The sequence below is a fragment of the Cyprinus carpio genome, chromosome B19 (assembly GCF_018340385.1).
Source record: "Cyprinus carpio isolate SPL01 chromosome B19, ASM1834038v1, whole genome shotgun sequence".
In the NCBI taxonomy this organism is placed as follows: domain Eukaryota; kingdom Metazoa; phylum Chordata; class Actinopteri; order Cypriniformes; family Cyprinidae; genus Cyprinus; species Cyprinus carpio.
The window spans coordinates 7,072,273-7,098,548 of NC_056615.1; the positions used below are offsets into that span (position 1 = coordinate 7,072,273).

The following is a 26,276-nucleotide window of genomic DNA, read 5'->3' on the forward strand; positions in this document are numbered from 1 at the left end:
TTGCTATTAAAATTCCGGTTTGTGCACCCCTGATGCCAGTGACTGGGAGCTATAGTTGGGCTACTCCCTACCCAGCATTCCCTGGGGCACTCAGTAAGCCTCATTGTGGGGAGAGCCTGAACCAGGGACTCATTCGGTGGGAGCATGAAACAGATTATAGCATCGCTAGTGTCCTGTTTTTCAGAGCATCTAAAGGTAGGGAAAAAAATGGTGGAAACCCCAGCGGTTTCCCACCCCCATTTATGACCCTAGATGACCCTCCAGTCTGTGAGCTATTGGCCTTTTGACCTTTTACTCCCACATTATGGGTGTGTGAGATAATGATAATTGCTGCCATTTTCTTAATAACTTCGGTGCCTGGTTTGTTTGTTTGGACTTTTTTGTGAGTGAATTATGTGAAGACTGAAAGTTGACCCTGTCATATTTGTTTCTCTTCTGCCACATGGAGTAACCATCAAAGTTGCTTTGTTTCAAAACTGTAGTCCTGTAGACTGATTTATCCACCCACCCTATTTTTTTGACGTGGAAGTAAGCCGTTTTCTGTCAGTGTGCGTGACTTCTAGTTCATGTACCGCTTTAGGGAAATAACGAAAATAATAACAAAGTGCAGTAAACGGTAAAATAGTTTGCACTAGAGACCAGTGTGTTCATAATTATTAATAAACAATGTCCAATAATCAGTGATTATTCATCTTTGTTAATGTTAGTTAATAAAAATACAACTGTAAACACCCAGTGTAATTACACATTAAAGTATAATTAAACATTAAATAACTAAATAAAATTAATCAAACAAACATACAAATACTCACAATCAATTAATAATACAAAATTTAAAGTACATGTAATGTGTAACAAGAACACCTCAAGGACACCTTAAAATAAAGTGTTACCAAATAATTAAATAGTAATAATAATAATAAATTAACAATAATTAACAGATACAAGTTTTTATTTCAGAAAAAATTCAGAAAAAACAAAAAAAAATAATAATAAATAGCTTAGAAGTATTATTCATTGTTAGTTCATGTTAACTAATGTAGTTAACTATGTTAACCAATGAAACCATATAATAAAGGGTTACCGTTTTAGTGAACAATAACAAGACCGCTTCACCAGTGACACAGCATTCTGGCTTTCTCTCGTCTCTCAGCCCTTTTACAGCCATCCATTTAACAGCACCTCATTAAGTTTCTACTTCATTCAGTCATTTCATTCGTTCCCTAAACAGTCAACCTGTCTCCATTGCTATTATAAATGTTGTCACACAGACCATAAGCATTAATATGGCATGTCAAATGCTGCATGTATGCGGTGACATCACCAGTGCAGCCCCGCGCCGGCTGCAGCTTCACGTTAATAGAGAGCTAATGAGAGCACATTCGCAGGGCCGTGGCCGACACACTCATGTTTCATTCATGAGGCTGGCGGAGAACAGCACTAGATAATAATGATAATTGTTGCCCGGTGTGGTGCGGGCGAATGGCAGACGTGCAGTAGAGCAGGTTTAAGCGCTGATAGGGCTGGAGGGGCAGCCAATGGGCAACAGGCAGTTGACATGCATCACCTGTGCTGTTTGGAAGAGAAATACTGATGTTGATATATTAATATTGAATATTGATAAGACTAGGAAATGTGATGTGTGACTGAGGAAGACACTCAGAGAGAGGGGAAGGCTGGAAATGTGGTACCATAAAACAACAAAACACATTGGTATCATGGTTAATACATTATTAATAATTCTGTAATTAATTATAAAAACAAATAAATAAATTGAATGAATTAAAATTGTGTTTAGATTGTGGATAGTTTGATTTGGTTTAGTTTTTGTTTGTTTGTTTTGGTTTGGTTTGGTTTTGGGTTATTTGCTTATCCTCCATGTTTATTGTTTATTTTATTTATTTATTTTTTTTTTTTGCTTTTGTTTGATTTATTTGTTTTGTTTTGTTGTTTGTTTAATTTGGTTTGGTTTTGGGTTTGATTTGTTTTACAGGTTGTTTGTCAAAAATGTTCATGCCATTATTATTAGCAGTAGTAGCAGTATTTGTATTTGCTCATCCACCATGTGTATTGCACTGAAATTTTCAGCTTTTTTATTTTATTTGATTTTGTGGGTTGTTTATTCATTTATTTATTTTTTTATTTTTTGCTTATAAAAATATATATGAAATATACTTCAGTCATTTCATCAGTTCAGTTGCATTTTTTGGTTTGATTTGGTGTTTCAAGTCACACAGAACTTTAAAGCTTGTTTGTTTGTTTGTTTGTTTTAGTATGATTTGGTTTTAGTTTGGTGTTTTGGTTTTCTTTTTTTTTTCTTTTTTCTTTTTTTTATTCAGTTTGGTTTTGTTTTACAAGTCAGTTTGTAAAACATTTCATACCACCATGTGTTTTACACCAAAATCTTCAGCTTTCGAGCTTTGCCTGATCATGGAGCAGTGCTTTTCCTCACTTGGGTCTGTTACATGCAGTATGGTGCTGGTTATCAGCTGGTGTGTTTTAAAACATAGTTTCTCTTAAAGAGAAACATCAGTCAGACACAGTCACTGGTGGCTCCAAATCTCCACTCAGCACACACAGAAACAGAGGAGTGTAATGTACTCAGGCTTCCTACGGCTGCCACAGTCTCTAATCTCATCCAGAGCAGCAGCTGATTTTGAGAGGATTACGGTTGCAATAGAAACTGAGATTACAGAGTCAAGCCGGTTTATCCCATTTTCTTTGGCCAATTCTCAGTAAATGCACTAGGCCTGTAGCTTCCTTTAACACTTACTGTCTCTCTCTCTCCCCTCTCAGGCTCACCGGCATTACCAAGTAACATGGCCTACTTCGGCTGTTCTCAGGATGAGGAGGATCTGGAAGATGAAGATGAAATTGAGGAAGAGAAACCACCCAGTGTGGCATCTACGTCATGCCAGTCTACACCCAAAAAGGGCAAACCAAGCAAGATTAACGGCTTCGGTAAGAGCAGAGAGCAAAAAAGACTAAATTAAGCAAAATAGAGAAACAATTACATCAAAATCACTTTTCAAAGAATTCAATATTAAAATATGTTACATTTAATAGTCCCATTATTATTATCTTAATTTTAGAGATCTCTAAGCAACACTTAGTCCCATTTTTTGTTGTAAAAGTATGCGATATTATCATATGTTACATTTAAATAGTATATATTATATATATATCTTATATAAAATTTGCATACATTAGAGATCTTCTTTAAGCATGCTGTTCTTTTGAACTTTATGATATATATCTATATATAAATATATATATAAGTATTTAATTGTATTAGAAAATAAAACACATCATTTTCTGAAGCATCATGTGACACTGAAGACTGGAGTAATGATGCTGAAAATTCAGCTTTGCATCACATGAGTAAATTACGTATTTAATTGTATTAGAATAGAAAACACTTCTTTTAAATTGTAATAATATTTAACAATACTACACAAAATATTCACATTTTTTAAATTCACAATATTTTTGTTAAAGTAAATACAGCCTTTGTGAGCATGCAAGACTTCTTTCAGAAACATCTAATAAAATCCTACCAACCCCAAACTTTTCGCTGTACGCTACACACACTCACACACCCCCACAACAAATGAAGGAAACAGCCTTATACTACAGTTTGAGCTCTTGGTTGATACTCTCAATAGATGCTGCATGAGTTTAAAGAGGGGCGGCAAGGTATTGCAGGAGCATGAGTGTTAATGAAACTTGATGTTATCAAAGAAAAATAGTCTGTCAGCAGATAATTGAAAGCCAAGCGCCTGTTAAAATTGAGTGTTAAAGTGTCTTTAACAGCGATCAGAATGTCAAACTGGGAACTATATATAATTCTTTGTTAATTTTTCTTTGAAGCATCCAGACATATAGTCTGACTCCCGGTTTGCATACTACGTTCCAACATATACTGTAGTATGAGAAATCAAGATCAGTATGCATTAAATCATCTTACATGGACAGTAGTATGTCATTGGTGCACCTGGACTGTCTACTTGCCTATTCTTGTTCACTCAGCTTTGAATAAACAAGCTCAGTTTTATTTCTCAGCCGGCAATAAGTCACCTTAAATTGATCTTGATTGCTCCAGATTGGCCCAGGTTCAGGAATTTGCTTCTTGTTCCTTACAGGCTTGAGGTTTTATGTATGTAGACTACCAACTACCTCAGCTGGTTGGATATGTGAAATGCACACAGTCCCAGGCTCAGGAAAGCCCCGGCACACTTCTCTCTCTCTCTCTCTCTCTCTCTCTCTCTCTCTCTCGTGCTGTCTATCCTCTGCCTATCCCGTGCCTGGATGCAGCCCGTTGTCTGAGCTGGCCCATGTCAGATGTGACACTTTAATATGGAGCACAGGCAACGCTCCAGTCTTTCTCTCTCGGAGTGTCTCTCAGAGCGAGAGAAACCACAGTGCTCTGCTTTCATTCGCTGAACCTCAGTAACCCAGAGGCGTGTTTACATTTCTAAATTAAACACCTTTTATTGAGTTCAGCTGTCGGTAGCAGTTCCAAGCGCAAGCCTTACAGCACGAAAGCCCGTCAGTTTCCCCATCGCTGACACGCTCTGCTGCCTGTTGATATTTAAACACTGTAAAATTAAAGTGAGCAGTCATAAATACAGAGAGCAGTTTAAATATGTGTTAATTAGAGCCGTCCAGAGGGCCTGATAACAGACAGACTACCCTGTCCAAAAATGCAGAACATGTTTTTTACGGCATTATCTGTAGAGAAAGAACTAATGGACTAATGAACTAAAAACAAACTCACAGATGAAAGTGAATGTTTGGTTTGGTTTGTTTTTTTGGCAATTTGTTTTGTTGTTTTTATACTTATAAAATATATAGTCTGTCAGAGCTTTGGTGTTTTATACAATTTAATGTTATGTGAAACAAGAGGGAAGCATTGCATATGCTACTTTGTCATCACATGGCATTGTGCTGAATGGTTGTTTTGCTTTATCATTCCCATATTTTAGCCATCCATCTGTTTCATCCCTCAAACTAGAAATAGAATGTGCATTGCATCATGGGATACTGCAGTACAAACAGTGTGTCCTACAAATGTAGTAGCCCTAGTAAAAAAATAAATATACTATAATGTATTTAAAATAAATTTTTCATGCTAAGTATACCACAAATACATTTACATATTTATGTACTTAATAAAAATACCCTGCAATACTTTTTGGCATACTAAACTGGTATACTAAAATTCTGCAAAATTGGAACAACTAATTTTGTACTTGCAATTTAATTATGAGGAAGTAGTGCCGAGGTCTAACTTGAAGTATTTGATTCTGCTCAAGTGGAACTATTGCAAGTATACTTCAGATACACTCTAGATAACTTGCATTTGACACCTGATATATTTCAGAGATCATATAATCCTCATAAATAGGGACACTGAAACACATTTTAGGTTTTATATTAGGAAATGTGCATTGTGCACAAATAAGTACTCCAAATAAAGTTTAATTAAAATTTTTATATCAGTAAGTCTCAAGTGATATGTCAGTAAATATGTTGCTAGATTTAAAATGTACTTAGTATGAAATACATGTATTTTAAATATATTACTTTTTTACTAGGGAGGTCACCCAGGTATTCTAGGCTTTCAGAAAACTTGAGTTCTGTGGGCAGCACACATACTATATAGTGCAGCAGCACCTCTCTCATATGTAATTTTGTTATCATGGACCAATAAACTAGAGTTCATGATGCATCTCATTATATACATTTAGACTTGTAGCTAGAAGCAATTTGATCCAAAGGCTATGCCAGTTTGCATGCTTCTAGATACGAAAACAGTGCGCTGGCAACAGTGAAGTATGTACTGTAAGTATGAAGTAAGGCAGAACAGCAGTCTTGTCAAAATTGTTTTGACACTGCATTTGAAAACAGTCATAAACTTGCTTAGTGCAGTGGATCCTGCACAGTATCATACCAAAGCACGCTATGTTTCCACATTAAAAAGCCACTGCAAATAGGATTGTAAAAAATATGATTTGAAACATAATATATATAGGATTACAAGAACTGAATGCAAAATGTAACTGACAAGAAAATATGATGCAATATTTTGATTTGTCTTTACAAAGAATATGTTTGTTTATTTTAATAACCCTGTTTTTTTATTTTATTTTTTTAAATCTTTTTTGCAGTGTTGAATGGCCTTAAGGTACACAAGGACAAAGAGCTTGCTTCAAGATCCAGAGGCAGAGAGTCGTCTGTGGGGAGAGATTGTAACAAGGGGTGTGACGCGTCTGGTGAGATCTCCCACACGCACACTGCGGCCATGGCCAAGAGCCACAACACCAACGGCCACAACTACAGACGAGCCGCAGAGGAGCTCCGCAAGCAGGTACAAGCCTTCACGTCCATCTCTGTGTCCGTATTAACAGGGATGGGATCATTTTGGAGTCATTTTGCACACTGAGAATTATACTGGATCTGATAGTTAGGAGGGAACATCCATCCCGATGCAGCTTACAGACAATCAGACCACCATCTCCATCGTGCCACAAAACTGATTAATCAAGTGAACATGAACCTCAGAGAACAGGGAAAGACGGATCACCTCAACTCATCAACCTCTCAGTTTCTCTCTTTTTTTTCTGTCTTTTTTTATGCCATTGACACTCTAATCTTGAGATTCTCTGCCTTGGGGTTGTAGAAGTTAAATACACACACACACACACACACACACACACACACACACACACACACACACACACACATATATATATATATATATATATATATATATATATATATATATATATATATATATATATATATATATATAAAACATGATCCAGAGGCAAATATTTTGTTATAAAAAAATCAAAGATGAAAATGATAGTTAGAAATGAGAATCTAATTACTCCATTCTCCCCATTTTAAGCCTCTATAACTTTCTTCTTTGTGTGAAATACAAAAGAAGATATTTTTAAAATGTTCTTGTGCAAATTGTACAAATCTTCTTGTACAAGACTTTTTTTTTATACAAAATGAGAAGTGTGGGCTTAGCTTGAGAACTGCTGTTTTAATCATTCTGATGAATCAGCTTGAAGCAGTGGCACCTGTGAGTGGCGGTTCAACAGTTTAACCGCAACGACTGACCCAACATTAAACCCTTGAGTCAGATAAAGCCTGTTATTATGCTGACACATATAAACACATTACCACTCATCTGCTATACTTAAAACAATAAACAACACAGATAGATGCAGCATAATCCACAATACTGTGAGAATCTATTAGACAGCTGTTGACCCTTTGTTGACTCTCTCTCTCTCTCTCTCTCTCTCTCTCTATAAAAGCTAATTTTCTGAAGGGTTTTCATATGTTGAAACGCTCTGGCATGAGCATGAGCCATGGCACGCGAGCTGAAAAAGGGTTTATACTTCATTGTTTAATTGGACTTTCATTTAATTTATTTTTTATGAGGGTTTGTGTAGAATAACTTGATCTGGGAAGAAGAGAGATCGCATGCTGCTCACAGCAGGTGCAGGATCAGTTTCAGCAGCATTATTATTGGACTGTATGTTAATTGTTATCCCGAGTTAAGGTCTATTTATTTGTTTCATTGTATCCATGGCAGTTATTGATGAGTCTTTTTGATATTTTGGCTTTGTCTTAAAGTTTTCTTGTTCTTTTTATGGGTGGGTACTTGGCTGTGTTTGTTTCCAAAGAGAAAGTAGATTGAACCCCCATTCAACCAACCAACAATTTTTTTTTTAAACATAAAACATAAAAAGGAAGCAAACTTACATATTTTTTCATTTAATTTTTTTATTCCTTTGTTTTATTTTGTATTATTTGCACCGCTAATGTGAGTTAAATTGAAATTGAAATCGAAAGAGACAGTTATAGAGCATTTGTTTAACACATAGGTAGACATGTACCATGTGTGTTGTGTGGGCTGCAGCTCTGCAGATGTTCTCAGTTAACTCTTTTGCTATGCTGCAGCTGGCCTATAGCAACACATGATGTCATCTGTCCTCCCTCATGCTCACGTGTGACCAAGATCCACTTCAGAGAGCTGGCCTGGCCTCTGTCTGTGTGTGTTCTCTTGTTTTTGTTCCTGGATGTTAAGTCAATTTAATCGCACGTCTTTGGCCAGCCGGCCTTTAACTATTCCATCCTTCCTTCCATTCTCTTTCCTTGCTTCCTTCCTTGTTTCCTCCAGCCTGCTCTCTGTTTCCCCTGGTTTCAAGAGGTTGCCCACTGGGGACAGTCCAGTAACCTGTGTTCTCTCGCCTACACAGTTTCTCTCTCTTGCTTCCACCTTTTCAGGCAGTCTAAATAATAGCTGGCAGCGTGCGGTAGGGCTCGTCTGCACCCTCGGGCAGTGTTCTGGGATCAGTGAGCCCTCTAGTGGTCTCGGCACTCATTACATCGTGCCAGACGTGGGATTTCTGCAGCGCAGTCGCCGCGCAAGCTCTACTCAGCATCCAGCACGTTATGCTGAGTGGGATTGTCATTACAATCACATTCTGCACTCTCAGAGCCCTGCAGATGGGATGGGGCGTGCCGTAGACCACTGACGTGTTATTTCAAAAGGGGGCGGGTGTGATGACGGGAGGCTACATAGACATGGCTGACATCATGCTACATTTACTTACTCTACCTGCAGAGAGCATCCATCATGCATGCCTCTGGGGCTGGAGTCTGTCGCTTTCTTTTATATTCTCCCCCTCTCCCTCCTGCCTTTTTTTTTTTTAAGCGCCGACAAGGGGAAGCCATTGATGAAGGAGGTCACATTTCAGTCCCCCTTATCTTTTAATAGCCTCTCTTTGTTGTTTGGCTGCACCTGATAGGAATACAATACAGCCGATGTCTTACTTCAAAAACCCTCCTCGTCTGTCTGTCAGCGAACCTCTGGCCCAGAGATCACCGCAGTTTGGACGCTGTTATTTAAATGCGTCCAGAGACTTTAAAGAGAGAGAAATAAAGTGGGGGGGGGTGTGAGAGGGTGTGGCACAACATGTAAAAAGGCCTGTTCACAGAGCGTGAATTCATCACAACAGGCTTCACACAAAAATAAGAACAGAGCAATTAAACCCCCAACCCCTTTATATCAGGTGTGAAAATTCACATTTTGACAAAAGCAGCTTTTTAATTGTGCAAGTCCTTGTTTTCTATTGTTTGGTGGAAATACTTGTCAATGCGAGTAAAAATGTGATTAAATGGCATTAACTTTATTAGGAACTGAAACATCATTCCTGCAGTACATGTTTCTATATTATGGAAGAGATAACAATTTAATTTATATCAAACCATCAACTTTTATCATCACTTTTTCTTAGCTGAAATGAGTTAGGAACCCAGAATAGGGCTATTGCCATTGTTGGTGGCCAGTTATACTATTATACACTATTCACCATAAAGAAAATTTTGCATACCTTGACTGCATCATTCATGTGCTATTGCATTGTTTTGATTAAAAGCTTATCAAGGACTTTAGGCCAAATGTCAGGACTTCAATAAGAGTCTTCTGATGTCAGGAAGCACATGGTGTTTATTTCACCTGGAGTTTTAGCCCACTAAAACCCTCCGGCTGCATCTTCTTTTCTTGGCTTTATTAGAACACACACATAGGAAATCAAATCCTGTCTGCCTTGCCAGAAAACCAGAGCCAAAGAAAACAATGTGAAGAGAGAAGTCGAGGCTGACTATGTTTGTAGCCTGGCATAGTCTAATTCCCATGGCGGCTGTTAAACAATGAGAGGCCGGGCGTAACCCAAGCTGCATCTGCTCTGCTGTGAAGTATATTGGGGGCCTCAGATCAGCTGAAAGCACAGCTCCTTTTATTTGGGGCATTAAAGCCAAATTTGAAGAACTTTAGTATACTGTGCCAACTGTGAATTGGTGCTTGAATGGGGTTTTATGATTAAACTTTACTTCTAAGGATAGTTTCGCAGCTGTTGGCACTGAATAAAAACATTTTTCTCTTTTTTTTTTCTTCTTTCCCTCTATCTGGTACACTTCCCCTCTGTCTTTCTTCCCTGCTGTTTCTTTGGTTTGGGGTTTTTGGATCTCTGTTGTGGTCTGTGTTATTGTGTGAGCCGAAACATGCACTGTGACTGACTCTGTATGCAAATACACACTAGAAACTTATTCTTTGGCGGCAAGATTGAGGGGACTCAATTCTCACAGTTCCTTAGTAAGTTGCATTGATCCAATTTATGTAACATGATGATATCTTCTGTTCACTTTAGGTCTCGAAAGTAAATGGACTCACACGGGCATCATCAGTCGGCAGGCATACGTCCGGTGCCAAAAAGTCGAAAGACTTCCGTCTGCCGTCCAAAACTGTGAAGTACACAGCCACCGTGACCAAGGGCCACGTCACCTACACCAAAGCAAAACGAGAACTGGTTAAGAAAGCCAAACTCAACCACAGCAAGCATGCTGCTTCTGCTGGCCTCCATGCTTACAGCAACAACCACCATCATCATTCTCATCATCCAACCAGCAACGGCCGTGGCCGGCCCCAGCTCTCTCACTCAGGAAAAGCCCAAAGTATCAATGCAAAAACCCGCAAACAGGTGCTATTATCGAACGGGGTGCATAAGATGACTAACGGGGGCCGGCCTAATGGCAGGCTTAATGGACGCCACAGTGCCAGGGAAGAGAAGGAAGATGGCCGGCAAGTGCGGCAGGGACTGCGGAACTCTAAACGCAGAAGTGATGCCATTACGATCCTTGGAGCTGGAACTGAGAGTGACGAGGTTAAAACTAAGCCGTCTGTTACTGAGGTTAAGAAAGCTAAACTGCAGACTAGCCCACTGGAAACTCGCAGCAAGAAGGCCCTGGGTCAGTTCAAGCCCCCCAACACCATCACTATTGCACACAGTATCACTGAAATGGCTGCCTCCCCTACTCAGAAAATGGGTCCTGCCCCTCCTCCGTCGCCCCCTGCTGCTCCCGCCTCCCCAACCATGCCCCAGAACCCCGCTACCCCTGAGCCAGCACGTCTGCGGCCCAAACGTGCCTCTGCTGGCAAACTGATGTTCATCAGACAAGCACAGCAGAGAACCCAAACTAACCCCGCCCTCAACCGGACCACATCCACTACCTCAGCCAGCAAATCCTTCAAACCAGCAGAGCCCACACACACGCCTCCACCACGGCCGGACAGAGACAGGGAACGGGAGAGGAAAAGGGCAGGGTGCGCAGCCTTGGGGGAGGTACCTGTTTTCAAGCCCACCTCCAGGGAGTTTCAGGACCCTTTGGTGTACCTCGACTCAGTTCGGGAACGGGCCGAGTCATCTGGACTGTGCAGAGTGTTGCCTCCTCCTGACTGGAGGCCAGAGTGCAAACTCAACGATGATATGCGCTTTGTGACACAGGTTCAACGCATCCACAAGCTGGGTCGCCGCTGGGGCCCCAATGTTCAGAAACTGGCCTGCATTAAGAAGCACCTCAAATCTCAGGGCATCTCAATGGACGAGCCACCGCTTATAGGTAAGTCCACTTAAAACTCTGATTACAGATGCTTTTGTTGGTATATGGACAGTGTGATATAGGTATATAGCGTGCCTAGAGGTCCACTGCCCTTCAGAATTTAGTGCAAACTTTCCTACCTGTAATTTTCTAGTAACTCTCAAGACCTTGATTGGCTTGCTCCAGTATTTTTCATTAGGATTGGCGCTAATCTTTGCATTATAGGGGCTAGTGCATCAGGTAAGTATACTGTTAAGTGCCTGTTATAGGGGCTAGTGCAGTGATGGGCAGCTCTGCTTCTGGAGGGTTCAGTGCACTTTTAGCTCCAACTCTAGTGTTGCCCTGTGCATGTGTAGGTATACTGTTAAGTGAGTTAAGTGAAAGTGACATACTCAGAATTTGTGCTCTGCATTTAACCCATCCAAAGTGCAGACACACAGCAGTGAACACACACATACCGTGAACACACACCCGGAGCAGTGGGCAGTCATTTATGCTGCAGCACCCGGGGAGCAGTTGGGGGTTCGGTGCCTTGCTCAAGGGCACCTCAGCCGTGGTATTGCTGGCCCGAGACTCAAAAGAGTCAAACTCTCTAACCATTAGGCCATGACTTCCTACTGTAATTACATATCAGCCTGTCAACATTATTCTTAACCATTTGTATGTAAACTGACCAGTGAACAGCCTCATGGACCATCCTCAACATATGTTGTCAAGTCTCATGTCTGCCAGGAGTTGGGAAACCATATGTCAAAACAATCGGCCATTGCTCCAGAGCTTGTCCAGCGGAGTTACATGTTTACACGGTTTTAAAGCAGCCCTTCACCATTGCTTTACTTCAGAATCCTGCGTGCTATTTTAGGGCCTGGTCAGAATATATGGGTGAAATAAATTTTTACTGAGCCTGTTAGAATGCTGCCGAAATGCTGCAATAATTCCTTTGAAAGTTTTAAACTCCTGCTCATTGACCTTTATTGGTGCTCTCTCTCCCTCAGTTCCTTACAGTATCTCACTTTCTCCAGTCGTTATGTTTTGTTATTTTTCAAAAGACAAATAAAGATGCCCCGCCATTTCTCCACTAACATATTTAGAGAATTAATAAGCTGTGAAATGTAATGAATTTGAATTCTGGAGCTGTCAATACTCATTTAGCAGCAGATGGTGCAGTGTGTCATAGTTGCAGTGGTTTAGTTGACTTATGTTCGGAAACTAAACATTAACTGTTAATATACTTTCCATAATGTGCAGTGCATTAAACATTTACAATCATCTCTCATTGTCGCCCCTTCAGGTGGCTGTGAAGTAGATCTGGCTCGTTTTTCTGAGCTGGTCTGCGACATGGGTGGAATGCAGCAGGTGATGGACCTGAAAAAATGGAGCCGGTTGGCCGACCTGCTTCGCATTCCCAAATCAGCACAGGACCGTCTGGCCAAGCTCCAGGAGGCCTACCTCCAGTACCTGCTCTCTTATGACCTGCTCTCTCCCGAGGAGCACCGGCGACTGGAGCAGGAGGTGCTGGCAGAAAAGGAAGCCCTGGAACGCAAGCGGGGACCCCTGGAGGGCCACTTGGATAATGGCCAGCGGTCTCTGGCTCTTCCCCGTTACGAACCCAAGAATGGGCTCACCGGCCTCAACCACCGCAATGGCTTCCGCAATCACAACAAAGAGCCAGATACCCAGCGGCAGGCCAGCCGCCGCAGGCTGTTTGCTCGGGAAAAGAAAGGGGAAAAAGTGGACTGTGATGAGGCAGATGAGGAGGCAGAAGATGAAGGTGTTCTCAGTGACCAGCACAAATGTATATACAAGGTAACGCACCTCCTGCTTTGATAATGGCAGTCCTAAATCTTATCAGCAAGCTAACGCTATTGTGTTTCCTTTCTGAATTGGCAGTATTATGTGTCAAACTTGTTTCATTCACTGTATTCACCCAGTCAGACTGGCAGATGTGCCATTTCCTCAGGTAATGAAGTGTTTAGAGAGAGCATAGAGGGCTCACCGCTGAGCTGCCAGAGAACTTGCCAGAATATCAAGCGTGATGACTATGTTCATCTCTACGCTGAACACAGAGCCACACTGCTGGGGAAGAAAGGAGGAAAGCTTAATATGTGATGCGTTTTGGGTTTTAATGCTGCTGAGGTTGGCTCTACAGCAGTTGATGGATGTGTCTCTATGCCGTGTGCTGCATCACAGATCTGAGCTTCATTTCAGAGCTATGACTTGCTAAGCTGCCAGTATGAGTGTCTATTTTGTTCCTCAGAAAGATTTAAAGGTACAAAACGGCATAGATCTGTTACGAACTCTATAACTCGATTGCAGTATTTCAGACATCATAGGCGTGCTCCCGACTTGAAGCTAAAATATAGTGCTTTGAGATCCCATTTTGGCCAAAATTATGGCGCTTTTCCACTACGTGGTATGGCTTGGTACGGTACGGCTTGGCTCGGTTTGCGTTTCCACTGCAGTTTAGTATCGCTTTAGAGTGGGCGGTTCCATGCAGTGGAAAAGCGCCATTATTTTCAGCACTATATGCATGTTTTTTCTTCTGCACTGAGACTTTTCATGCTATTTATTAGAGTATCAAGTTATTAGCATAGCATGCTGGCATGAGGCTACTTTAGAAATTAAAATACTTTTTTGTGTGTATGTGGTTCAGGTGAAGAGCACTTCTCACACATCCTGTCTGCTGCCCATGAACAGGGTTTTAATTCAGACATGGGAAGGTTTCATTTTGGTTAGCATGCTGTAGTAGAAAAGTAGGTTATCAATGTAAAAATCGAAGCAGAGATATGGGGCAGAGTTTGTGTGGTTCTTGTGTTTGATAGAGGACCGGTGGTAAAGGAGAGAGAGAACTGTGACTGGGTGGGTGGGTATTGGTGAGAGTGGCTGTTGCGTGAGAGGGCTTGTTCCCAGGCCCTCAGCTCCTGGTGTACGTGAGTCTGAGGTCTTAGCTATAGTCTATGTAAGGTGACTCCATCTGCCTCACCAGCCCTATAAAAACACCCCGCTGACTCTTATAGCACCTCGTCGGTCTGTCTGTGTGTTGTTGTCTGAGGTAACACTCGCCGCTGGGCGGGACGGTGAGAGTGGGCCTCTTCACAGAATGGTTTCTGAATATAGGTCAAAGCTCAGCTCCTCACACACACACACACACACACTGCACTTTGTTCATCTCCAGTGCGGTACCTGGCAATTGTCTTTGTCTATAGTTACCAGTGCTGTCATGCGGTTAAGAGTGTAAGTGTTTCTCAGTTGTGCCGTGGTGCTTAAGAAGAGTTTGAGATGGACAGTGTGTGGAACAATGAATGGGAAAAACTAAAACACTTAACTTGATAGTTGTTCATGGGACAGAAAGGAAGTAACTAGTCTTTAACATTAAAGCATGCTTTAACCTTAACGTAAGCAGAAGAAGCCACATTTAACAGAACTTGGTGGTAATTTGACAAATGTTTTATAGAATTCTAAACTTGTTTTTGAGAGCTGCTTGGAGCCAATTCCAAGATGTCCTCTAAACAAACAAACAGCTTATTCCACAGATTATTTTGCCATTTTTCTTACTGATTATTGTTTTATTTTTTTTTCCAGGGGAGATCGGTATCTTTGACCACCTTTTACAGAATAGCAAGAAATACTATGATGATGTGCTTCAACAAAGAGCCTGGGGCTGCTGAAGTTGAGGTACACACAAACCACTTCCTGTATTTTAACCAGAAGTAATTGTGTACAGTGTAGTATGTTACTATATTATTTGTGTGAAATGTCGACCCTGGTAACCAGTATCAATGCTAAAAAAAAAAAAAAAAAAGTATAATCATATCTGCTCACTAACAAATAGTCTTTAAATAGCATGTACTTTCCATGTTGAATATTTTATAAGCATATCCCATGACAGTTGTATCCTTGTATCCTGTCATATTTCCTCATTTCCTGCCATTTCTCTTCATCTCCATCTGTCCTGCGCTTCTTTATATAGCAAGATTATTGGCGGATAGTGGAGCAGAGGGACTGCCACGTAGCAGTGCATTATGGGAAAGTGGACACAAACACACATGGAAGCGGCTTCCCTGTGGGCAAGTCCGAACCCTTTTCCAAGTAAGAGCTGCTTTATTTTGAGATGAATTAAAGGCATGGTGGGAAGATGTATTACCGCTTATAAAAATGTATTTCTCTCTGTCTCTGCAGACATGGATGGAACCTCACAGTCCTTCCCAATAACTCTGGATCCATTCTGCGCCATCTTGGTGCTGTGCCTGGTGAGTCTACTATTGTTGTCAGTAGCAGGAAGGACATCATGTAAAGCTTTTTTTGTTGAATAAGTCATCACCTGCTCTCTGTCTGTCTTTCTCTCATTCTCTCTCACAGGGGTGACTGTTCCCTGGCTGAACATCGGCATGGTCTTTTCTACCTCATGCTGGTCACAAGACCAAAACCGCCTTCCATACATTGATTACTTACACACTGGTGCTGATTGCATTTGGTAAGTTTTTGATCCGAGGTACCGTCTAGAAATGAATTTAGAAATGAATTAAAATAATTTAATTGAACATTTGCCCCATAAATCAGCGTTGGGGTGTTAAATGATGTATGTAACAACATTAGATAAATTCAAAATATTTATTGATCGCTTGATTGACCGAGAATAAAAAGTACTAATAAAAAAAACGTAAAAACAATAATTAAATGTTTATTAGACAAATTTAATTAAACTATTGATAATTTGCATTATAATGATTTATGTGTATATATGCCATTGTGTATATATTATTTTATAAAAATTTAAATATTGCTGATACAGTGTGCATTATTGAAGTTACTGTTTTACATAATAAAATATATATTTTATTATATAATTGATTATATGATATTTCCATGATACAAATATTTCACCATTTGCAATTTTTAGATTTTTTTATAATTATCAGGTCCAAACACTTAACAAATAACGATTCTTTTCTTTAACAAAACACTATACTATTATTGCGTCTTCAGTGAATCTTTATTATTTGTTTTTAGATACATTCAGTGAAATTTTAATATTATTTTAAAATATTCTAGATAAGTTTTTATTTTTCTATTTTAGGTTTTCGTTTTAACATAAAGTTTAAGTAATTTTGTGGTGATTTTGACATTTTTATCAGTTTTAGTAAATTTAGTACTTCAACTTAAACATTTAAATTAGTTGCCAAGGAAATATTATAAATGAGTTTGCTAAATGTCATTTCGGTCTAAAATTGTAAATTTTGGTAAAAAAAAAAATTCACCAAAATTATTTTTAATGTGTTCGCTAAATGTCATTTTGGTCTAAAATTGTACATTTTGGTAATGTCGTTCCTAACTCAGCTGTGTTGTACAGATCAGCTCCTCTAGAGGGCGCATTACTCTGTAAAACACGCAGTCACTTACACTGTGCATTCCACTCACGCCAGCATCAGCTGTTTGTTTGTGTTTTTAAGTGCATGACTCATCATAATAAAGCCAAGTCCTGTTTCCATGGCAACAAAGCTGGTTTAGGAGCCGACAGCGCTGTAGTCTTATGTCAACCAAACAATGACACTGACAGGACGTTGTGCCTGTGCCATTACAGGTATTCTATTCCTGCTGAGGAAAAGACAAAGCTTGATAAAGTGGTGCACACACTGCTACAAGCCAACGGCACGCCGGGACTGGAAATGCTGGAGAAGAACGTTATGGTAAGATATTGTAAACAAAATCGCATCGCCTTTTTGTGCAGTTGTTTTACATTGCATGTCTCTGCATTTCTCTAGATTTCTCCAGAGGTGCTTTGTCGTGAGGGGATCAAGGTCCACCGTACGGTCCAGCAGAGCGGAGAGTTTGTGGTGGTCTTCCCCGGTGCGTTCGTGTCCAGGGTGTGCTGTGGCTACAGTGTGTCTGAAACTGTGCACTTTGCCACACCACAGTGGATGAACCTGGGCTACGAGGCTGCTAAGGTGAGTCTTTCACATTTCCACATCCGCCTGTGGGACCTATAGATGTTTACTGGGAGATGTTTAGAAGACGCTCTTCTCTTGCAGGACCTGAAATACAGGCATATAGCAAAACCATTCTCTATGGAGAAGCTACTCTACCAGATCGCCACAGCCGAGGCCAAACGAGAAAACAGACTTGTGCTCAGTACAATCTCTTCTCTTCTCAAAGATCTCAGGTGAGCACTGGAAACCCACCCTGATGTTTGGCCCAACTGATTTTTTTTTTGTAGAACAATTCTGGGGTGGAGGTCTTTTGTAGAGGTCAGTCTGGACCTCTGCTGGTAAGGAAATCTAAAAACCTCTTGCTCCTCTAACTGGAATTGAATGCTCCTGTCCTACAGGAACATAGAGATGAAGCAAAGGCAGGATCTGTATGAAGCAGGGCTGCTCTCCTCCGCACGCTACTGCACTCACGACAACAACCAGTCACCCGCTGACACCAGGAAGAAACCCCGCAAGTGGCTGGCGCTGGAGTCGTCCGAGAGACGCTGCCAAACATGCCAGCACCTCTGCTACTTATCTATGGTGAGATTCAGCTGAGATTATACTATACTGTAGATCCAGTATCCGGCATTCTTTTAAATCTGCAAAAAAGTATATCATCAACCTGCTGTGATTATGGGATACTTTAATTAATTTAGGATAGATAGTATGATTATTGGCACACAGTGTAAAAAAAACTAGAATGCATTTAAGTGGTCAGACCACTATATTATATTAATATTATAGTACTTTGTGCAATCTATAATAGCTGTTCTCAACCAATAAAGTTGAAACTATTTCTTATTTTAATTTTTTTCCCTTAAAAGCTGTCATTTTTACTTAAGAACCAGGGTTCTCACATTATCCAGGGAATGAGGGGATTTTAAAGACCAAGAAAAGTCAAGGAAATAAAATAGCATAATCACAAACAACAACAAAAAAAAAAAAAAAAAAATTACAAAATTCAAAAGTATAAACCCTTAAGAAGATAATTAAAACTTCTGGAATTAAGCCCTTAAGAACACAATTAAAACATAAGGAACTATCCATCCCAATCTAAATATAATATTAAAACTTTAAAAATTAATTAAAACAAATTTTTAAAAACATTTTAATATTTAACAAAACATTTTTGGTAACACTTTGGATTAGGGAACAATCTATATTGCTATATTGTTATTTGGTAACACTTTGGATTAGGGAACAATCTATATTGCTATATTGTTATTGTTAAATCTATATTGCAGTGTTCTGTAATGTCCTTTGTTCTATACTGTACAACACTGGTTTTCATTGTAGTTAGTCAGTGTGCATTGTATAATCTTTTGTTGTCATCTTAATAGAAATGAACAGTTCTACGGTTGACTCACAGCTGTGATTTTACCTCCAGTGCTGATAGTTCACATTCAGTCATCACTGACAAAAGAAAGCTCTGAAAATGAGTTATGATCTTAATTGAGCTGATGGCTGTTGTTAATGCTGCAGGTGGTGCAGGAGAATGAAAATGTGGTTTTCTGTCTGGAGTGTGCGCTGCACTACGTGGAGAAACACAAAAGCTGCCGCGGCCTCAAGATGATGTACCGCTATGATGAGGTAAGACACATGATCAGAAACATGCCTGCAGGGGGAGCTGTTGAGACACTTTTGGGTTCAGCAACCCTCATAAATGGACTGTTGCTGTTCCTTCATAAAGTATTGTGTTTTGGCAAAGTGACAAACATTTCTACATACAAATGAGTTTCTGTGGATTTAGCATTATATTTGTGTTCGTTCAAATCTCAAATGAGAGTTTTTTTTTTTGTTTTTTTAAACAGCAAGTTCACATCTCTGAAAAGTTTGTGTCTTGTTCACACCAGATATGAATTTGTTATTAATTTAAGCAAATTGCATGTGTTTGGCAAAAAAAAAAAGATCAAGTTGATTCTCTGTAAAATTCTCAAATTCTTTAAAATAACTCATTTTAATATATTTTAAGATGTAATTTATTCCAGTGATTGTAAATCTGAATTTTCAGCATCATTACTCCAGTTTTTAGTGTCTCATAAATCCTTCTAATATGCTGTTTTTTTATTTTACTTTTATGTGGCAAGTACACATTTAAATTATTAAAAGAGACCAGAAAGATGTTTCTAATGTTGCAAAAGATTTCTGTTTCAAATAAATGCTGTTCTTGTAAAATGTCTATTGATCCAAGAATCCTAAAAAAAAAGAAAAAAAAAAGTTTCAACAAAAATATTAAGCAGCAAAAACACTGATGATAAAAAAGATAATAGATAAGATAAGTGTGGACCTTTAATGATCAATAATAACACCAAATCAGCATATTAGAATGATTTCTAAACAATCACATGACACTGAAGAGTGATGATGATGAAAATTCAGCTGTGCATTTGTGCATATTAAAATATTTCCAGGGTTAATCAGTACGGCTCACACAATGAAAAAAAAGGCCTTTTACTGACGAAAAACCTGGTTTTGAAGAATAAATTCATTGTTTGGGGTTACTACTTTTGACAATTGCATTCACAGTTTAGAGAATGCTGTTTTTAAACAATGAGCCAAAGAGATTGACAAAAACTAAAGTACCAAAGTATGTCATGTCACCTTTTTGATGATGGTCTCTTTTTGTCTCTGGGCCCTCAGGAGCAGATCAACAGTTTGGTGAATCAGGTGTGTGGTAAAGCCCTGGTGAGAAGCACAGCAGACAGCCCCACCAAACCACCCGCCAAGCGCGGCCCCCGCAAGAGATCTGCTGTGGAGCTGTCCCTCACCCACCTGCCGACCCACCTGTCCAAAAGTGCCGCCGCCGCCGTCTCATGAGGAGCGCCGCTACATCACCCAATCGATTTCTTCTCCCTCTTTTCATATCGGTTGTGTCTTATCACCCACATAGCAGGGCAGAGTTTCCTGTGTTGAAAGCAGGCTGCCTTTTTTGCACTAGCGCTCTAGTTTGTATTCACCAGATGTTTGATAGCATTAAGAGACATGGTCCCAGGTGTGCATTTCACTAACAGGTGTGAGTATGATGTCATCCTTTCTGCCTGGACCCTCTTCCTCCTCGTCTTCGGCCCCATTGACTGCACACACAAACACACGCTCCTCCTGAACTGTGAACCTTGGGACAAATGGGTGCTTCTCTCCTTGTTTTTCCAAACCCCTTTCCTTTGAATGTTGGTGCTTGATGGAGCTGCCCGAGAATGTTTTTTGTTTTGTTTTACTTTTTGTTTTTGTTCATTGTTTTGTTTTTGTTCATTGTTTGGTGTTTTGTTTTTGTTCAATGTTTTGTTTTGATTTTGTTTTGGTAATTGCTTGGCTCTTTTTGTTTTATCTTTTTTTATTTATTTTATTTTTTTTGGCCTTATTTTGGTGTTTGATTTGGTCTTTATGTTTTTTGTTTCATATTGGTGTTTTATTTTTGCTTTTTGTTTTGTTTTTGCTTTGTTTGATTATTGTTTTTGTTATATTTTGGCATTTTGTTGTGGTTTTTGTTTCTTTTTTCCTCCTTTTAGTTTTGTTTTTGTTTCCTTTTAGTTTTGTTTTGATGTTTGTTTGTTTTTTGTTTTGTTTTTTGTTGTTGTTTCCTTTTAGTTTTGTTTTGATACTTGTTTTGTTTTTGTTTTGTCTTTTTTGTTTTGTTTTGTTTCCTTTTAGTTTTGTTTTGATGTTTCATTTTTGTTTTGTTTTGTTTCATTTTGTGACATCACATTTGTTTTGAATTGAATTCATTTAGTCCACATGCAGTTCCTCTGCGGAAGACGCAGCTCTAAAGACAGTAAACACTTGAAATTTAGCTTGTTTTAATAACATTTTCTTTTTTTTTTTTTTTAAGAGGAAATACTGTGTGTTTGTATTTCGACTGGTTTTTATCTCACACTTTCCTCTGTGGATTCGGGGAATGCTGGTTTCCATGGCAGCAGGTTGGGCTGTACTTGAGGAAGTGGGTGTTAGGGATTGAATGAGTGGGTCCTGTCCTGGCAGTGAGAGGGGTTCCTCCCACGCTGATGCTTACAAGCGATACCTGTGCCTGATGTTTAGCGGGGAGATCTTTCTTTATTTTGGTGCTGTTGTTTTTGTTTTTGATTATTATTATTATTATTTTATTTTTTTTACTGTATATCAATACAAGAAAGGTAATAAGAAAGAAGTGCTGTTCGTTAGCCTTCTTATCCCACAGGACGGAAGAGCCCGGAGGCTTTTTCCGCTTCTAGATGTGCAATCGTGTCAACATTCCATTCTTCCAGACTTATTGATTCATCTGTACCAGTTAACATTAATTATTATATAATATTATTGTAATTATTATATTTTGTGTTTTTGACTTTTTATTTTCTCCTTGGTTCTGACGTGCTTTCTCAATTTAGAGCCACTATTCAGAGGGTGTAAAATGTGAAATACAGTTTCTTTTTTTTTCTTTATGGTTTCTTTTTGTTCTGTCTTTTCTTTTTTTGCAGAAGTATCATTGATTTAAAGAAACGTAAGAAAATCACCTTTTTGTACATAATCCTGTAAATGTCTTTAATACTTGAGCCTTTGTTGGAGTGACAGAAGGAAAGGATAGATAGATAGATGGATGATGTCAGATGAAGAAAAGCCTTACATTTCAGTTTCTTCAGCTGTGGGAGTTTGATGCGTAAAGGGTTGCTCTGGTAATGTGTATACATTTTAAGTGCTGCTTACATCACTGAGGACTAAGATATGGAGTCACGATTTCCCCCTAGTTTTGTTTTTTAGGTTTACTTTTTTAAAGAAAAGGGAAAATACTTCAAAAAAAAAAAAAGGGTTTTACATTTTCATTACTGAAAATTCAACATTGTAGTAGCTACTCATGTTGCACTGAGCTTGCCAGTGGTGACTGTCAAGGGAAAAAAACTATAATCCAGTTTGTTGGTTGTTGTCCTTAACAGAAGACTGAACTGTTTTAGGAGTATTTAATGAAAACCAAGTCGGGTGTTTTCAACAAAAAACAGCTTTTGTCAAGTTTTTATGGCCTTACGATGTATTTTATTCAGAAATGTTGTTTTTGTTCCTTTTTCTACAATATGAGAGATTTGCTCAAGGTCAGGCGAGTTAATTTATTAGCACTGCATCTCAGCTCTTCCTCTCATGAGGAAAGGTTTCATGTTGGTTATATTGCCAGTTTTATTTTGGTTTTCTTTGTTTTGTTTTTTACTTTTTCAATTTGTACTTAAGGTTTAATAAAAACTCATGGACAGTTCACTGTCAGTCTGTGCTCTTTGTTACTGAACTTTATATTGGTTTAAAGGGGAATGTGTTGAACAAGGGAATATTTTCTCACACATGGAGCCCCACACTCTCACAAAGCTTTGGTATAACTTCATAAATTTTTTTGTGTGACTTAATTTTATTCATGTTATTAATGATTTACAGGATACTCACAGTTAAATATACATTTTGAAATGATACTTAATAATAATGTAATAATATGAAAGTACTTATGTCCTTAAAAATTGTCTTTTTACATTTTTGTTCTAGTTTTACACTCTTATTTTTAATAGTATTAATAGTGGTTGTAGTAATAATACTAATATTTTGATATAATTAATATAAAAGAATACTTGACATTAAAAAAATTATGTAATACATAATTAATAATGTAATAAAATAATACTTTTTAAACAATCTTTATTCAGTTATTTTGTTAGTATTTAGAACTACTAGTAGTGTAATAATTATTATTACATTTATTGTTATTATTATTTAATAGTGATTGTAGTAATACTACATTAATCAAAATACTTGAAACTGTCTTTAAAATTTTAATTATATAAGTATTTAGTAATAATATTTTTTGTTCTAAAAAATAGTACTTATAATCAATCAATTTTTATTTACATATTAAATTTAGTACTACTAAACTAAATAACCTTTTACCCAATTACTATTTAGTACTACTAGCAGTGTAGTAACAATGATTTACTATTTTTATTATTATTATTATTATTAATAATAGTGGTTGTAGTAATACTATAGCAATCAAAATAATTAAAATAAAATATTTAAATGTTTAAAAAGTGTCTTTAAAATTGTAATTTCATAAGCAATTAGTAATAGTAATTTTTGTTCTTAAAATATCATTATTAATCAATCAGTTTTTAGTACTGTAGTAGTAGTAGACATAATTACAATAACAACAACAGTCAATCTAAAGACTTCTTGTGGACCCCTTGGTGTACAGTCCTTGTGCTAGACCAATTAGACCACTTTGCAGATGTGAATGATATATTTTTAATCATATTTTACCAGTCGAGGATCTGCTACAACTGTATTTGAATGCTGAATTTTGCGTTTTAATTTTGCTCCTGCATCTCTTCATGGTTTTCCCTGGTGTAGAAACAGGCTGGCAATGTAAAGTATTGAAGCTTGGCCCAGAGCCTAAATTGTGGTGTTTCCATCATAATAATCAAAAGTCACTCTGGTGAGCCTGAGGCCTCTAAAGCATTATTGATTTTATACATACAGAAACAGATGTGTACCTCACAACATAAACATCCCTTTTGAATACATTTTTGAACATTTTTAATCTAAAGCCATTTTTAAAAGCTGGAAATACTCCAGGTATGGATTTACAAGATGTGAAACCGATCAAACTAGTTCTAGAGTGGAAAGAATATAATATAGATAATGACAGATTTTATAACACTGTAACTGACAACAGTGGCACAGAGGGGCAAACAGCAGACCAGCTGTATGCAGTGAACGTCCAACAGAATGTGAGATATTTATTGATTTATTGAGGGCAGGCACAGGATCGGGCTTCACACTGCACAGCACACGACAAAGAATTTCTTTACAAAAACCAAAATGGTTTAATTAAACACCAGTGCACACTCTTCCTTTGGACGCGAGTGCATAGCACACTGCTAACTGCGTCACTTCCTTTAACAGTCTGTCGTTCATCCTCTGTGTTTATTTAGGATGAGCTGCTGTTCTCACAGTTCTTGATTGGCTGGTTTCGTTCTCTTTCGGGTAACGTGGCATTCTCCTCGAGCCCCTCCTGATCTGGCTGGACAAGCGGAGAGTCGTGGATGGCTGCTGGTCCCCTCTCATCATTATCATCGTCCTCCTCCTCTTCCCCTGCCTCCGTGTCCTGGCTGGCGGAGTCCGTGCAGGTGGAGGACAGCGACGCCAGTTTGTGTCTCAGGTCGGCCTGTGTGGGCACCTGAAGAGTGATCTCAGAGGTAAAGGACTCCACATCAGGACCTGAGAGAGAATCATTGAGAATGCTAATTTATCTTCAAAATTAAGGTACTGCTCAGGTTACTGGAGATCTGTGCAAGATCACAACATGGAAGAAAAGATCTGTAGCTACTTTTGTTCACTGCAACTTTAAAACTTCAAATCCGAGATGGCAGACGGTATATTTTAAATCTGTACTTTTACGGAAATACACTACATTTCTTTCATTACTCAGTATTGATTACAAAAAGAGTTATATGGATATGCATTAATTGTGTTGACATGCTAGCATCAAACTCTAGTGAAATGTAAAGAATATCACTATTACATTCCATTTTAATTGAAGTTATGCTGTTTTTGTTGGTACAGTAGCTGCTTATGTAGACTGTAGACAGTGATGCAGTGCACTTGATTTTAGAACAGTAAGTCCAGTGTCCTGATGTTGCCTGTATAATCCAGAGAACTGGGCTTTCAGTGCAGCTCAATGTAATTAGTGATAATTGTAAAACCTGTTTGTTCTTCTCTGGATGCAATCAGACATCATCTCAGCGTGTTCTGCTGACGGTGGCAGTAAATGTCAGCACTAATTTAATGGCATCTCAGCATTAGTGAAGCTAAAGAGTTCTTTAAGCATAAAAAAGGGACGCAATACCAGGAAGCCACTTTCGTCATTAGCTAAGAGTGGTTTAGATGTAAGAGAGTGAGTTAAAATATTGATTGATGGTTGGGAAATGTCACTATATGTATGTATACCCAGCATCGGGGAAGCCACACTGTTGTCCTCGCCACCAGAGTTGAGAAAGACGTCCAACGCCTCATGGTCAGACATGTCTATCAGGTCCATTTGCTCCAGCATGTCCACGTTCACCTCCATTGATGACATGCTTCCTATTGTCTCTGTGAACCAAAGGAAGAACGATAGCATCACTTCCTGCAACCTCACACTTCAGTCGCTAAGATGTATCAAGGATTTGAGTCCAGGATGAACGTTTAATCTCTGTGGATAAAGAAGCCCTTCATCTGAGTTCTTGAGTCAACTCTTGCCAAATAGAAGAGCAAATTTGGTTGTGTCAGATCTCATTTGATGTACTGAGCTATGTCCTGGATTCGTCTCCTTGCAGTTATGTTGACTCTGTGATGTCATTAGCACATGCTTCACAAACACAGATTGCGGCGTGAGGCATGCCCGTCACATGTGCGTGTGTGAGCGTGACATCAGTAAGCAGAGCGGTGAGCTGCGTACCTCAAGGTTGTGTAAGAGCCCAGCGGCACAGGGAGGTGGACAGCAAAGAGAGAGACATGTTAGCTCCCCTTTACAGTATTGAGACACAAACACGACCGCACACTCATACACTCAGAGTCTGTGTGTATGCTTTAAGAGAAATTACACAAAACACTCTTACAACACAATCCGATTGTACGTAACAGCAATGACCCACTAGCTGATCCTAACCCTGCATTCTTATATGGTTAGTTCACCCCAAAATGAAAATGTACATTAATTGTTCACCCTTATGTCATTCCAAACCCATAAGACCTTCGTTCATCTTCGGAACACAAATTAAGATATTTTTGATGAAATCTGAGAGCTCTCTGACCCAGACAGCAAAGCATCTGAAATGTCCCCAGGTCCAGAAACGTATAAGGACATCG

General features: G+C 38.8%; 3 protein-coding genes across 4 annotated transcripts in view; 2 read left to right on the forward strand and 1 right to left on the reverse strand.

The window, feature by feature from the left end:
- The window catches only part of LOC109111454 (protein Jumonji), a 107,308-nt gene extending 86,726 nt beyond the window's left edge, over window positions 1-20,582 (forward strand). Inside the window, exons 5-18 of the mRNA XM_042744765.1 lie at window positions 2,797-2,961; window positions 6,171-6,370; window positions 10,233-11,481; window positions 12,752-13,266; window positions 15,043-15,135; window positions 15,431-15,549; window positions 15,640-15,710; window positions 15,820-15,934; window positions 17,042-17,147; window positions 17,223-17,405; window positions 17,490-17,620; window positions 17,786-17,969; window positions 18,912-19,019; window positions 20,070-20,582. Of these exons, the coding sequence (XP_042600699.1) occupies window positions 2,797-2,961; window positions 6,171-6,370; window positions 10,233-11,481; window positions 12,752-13,266; window positions 15,043-15,135; window positions 15,431-15,549; window positions 15,640-15,710; window positions 15,820-15,934; window positions 17,042-17,147; window positions 17,223-17,405; window positions 17,490-17,620; window positions 17,786-17,969; window positions 18,912-19,019; window positions 20,070-20,246 (3,416 nt within the window). The 3' untranslated portion in view covers window positions 20,247-20,582. The remainder of the gene's footprint in view (window positions 1-2,796; window positions 2,962-6,170; window positions 6,371-10,232; window positions 11,482-12,751; window positions 13,267-15,042; window positions 15,136-15,430; window positions 15,550-15,639; window positions 15,711-15,819; window positions 15,935-17,041; window positions 17,148-17,222; window positions 17,406-17,489; window positions 17,621-17,785; window positions 17,970-18,911; window positions 19,020-20,069) is intronic.
- LOC109085447 (atrial natriuretic peptide receptor 1-like) overlaps window positions 1-26,276 on the forward strand; it is a 1,054,061-nt gene that overhangs the window by 798,317 nt on the left and 229,468 nt on the right. The window lies entirely within an intron of this gene.
- The window catches only part of LOC109112149 (dysbindin-like), a 42,997-nt gene continuing 40,584 nt past the window's right edge, over window positions 23,864-26,276 (reverse strand). Inside the window, exons 3-4 of one of the 2 annotated variants that reach the window (XM_042744775.1) lie at window positions 25,377-25,520; window positions 23,864-24,647 (exon numbers count right to left, since the gene is read on the reverse strand). In XM_042744775.1, the coding sequence (XP_042600709.1) occupies window positions 24,358-24,647; window positions 25,377-25,520 (434 nt within the window). In that variant the 3' untranslated portion in view covers window positions 23,864-24,357. The remainder of the gene's footprint in view (window positions 24,648-25,376; window positions 25,521-26,276) is intronic. The other variant, XM_042744776.1, reaches the window with a different exon arrangement.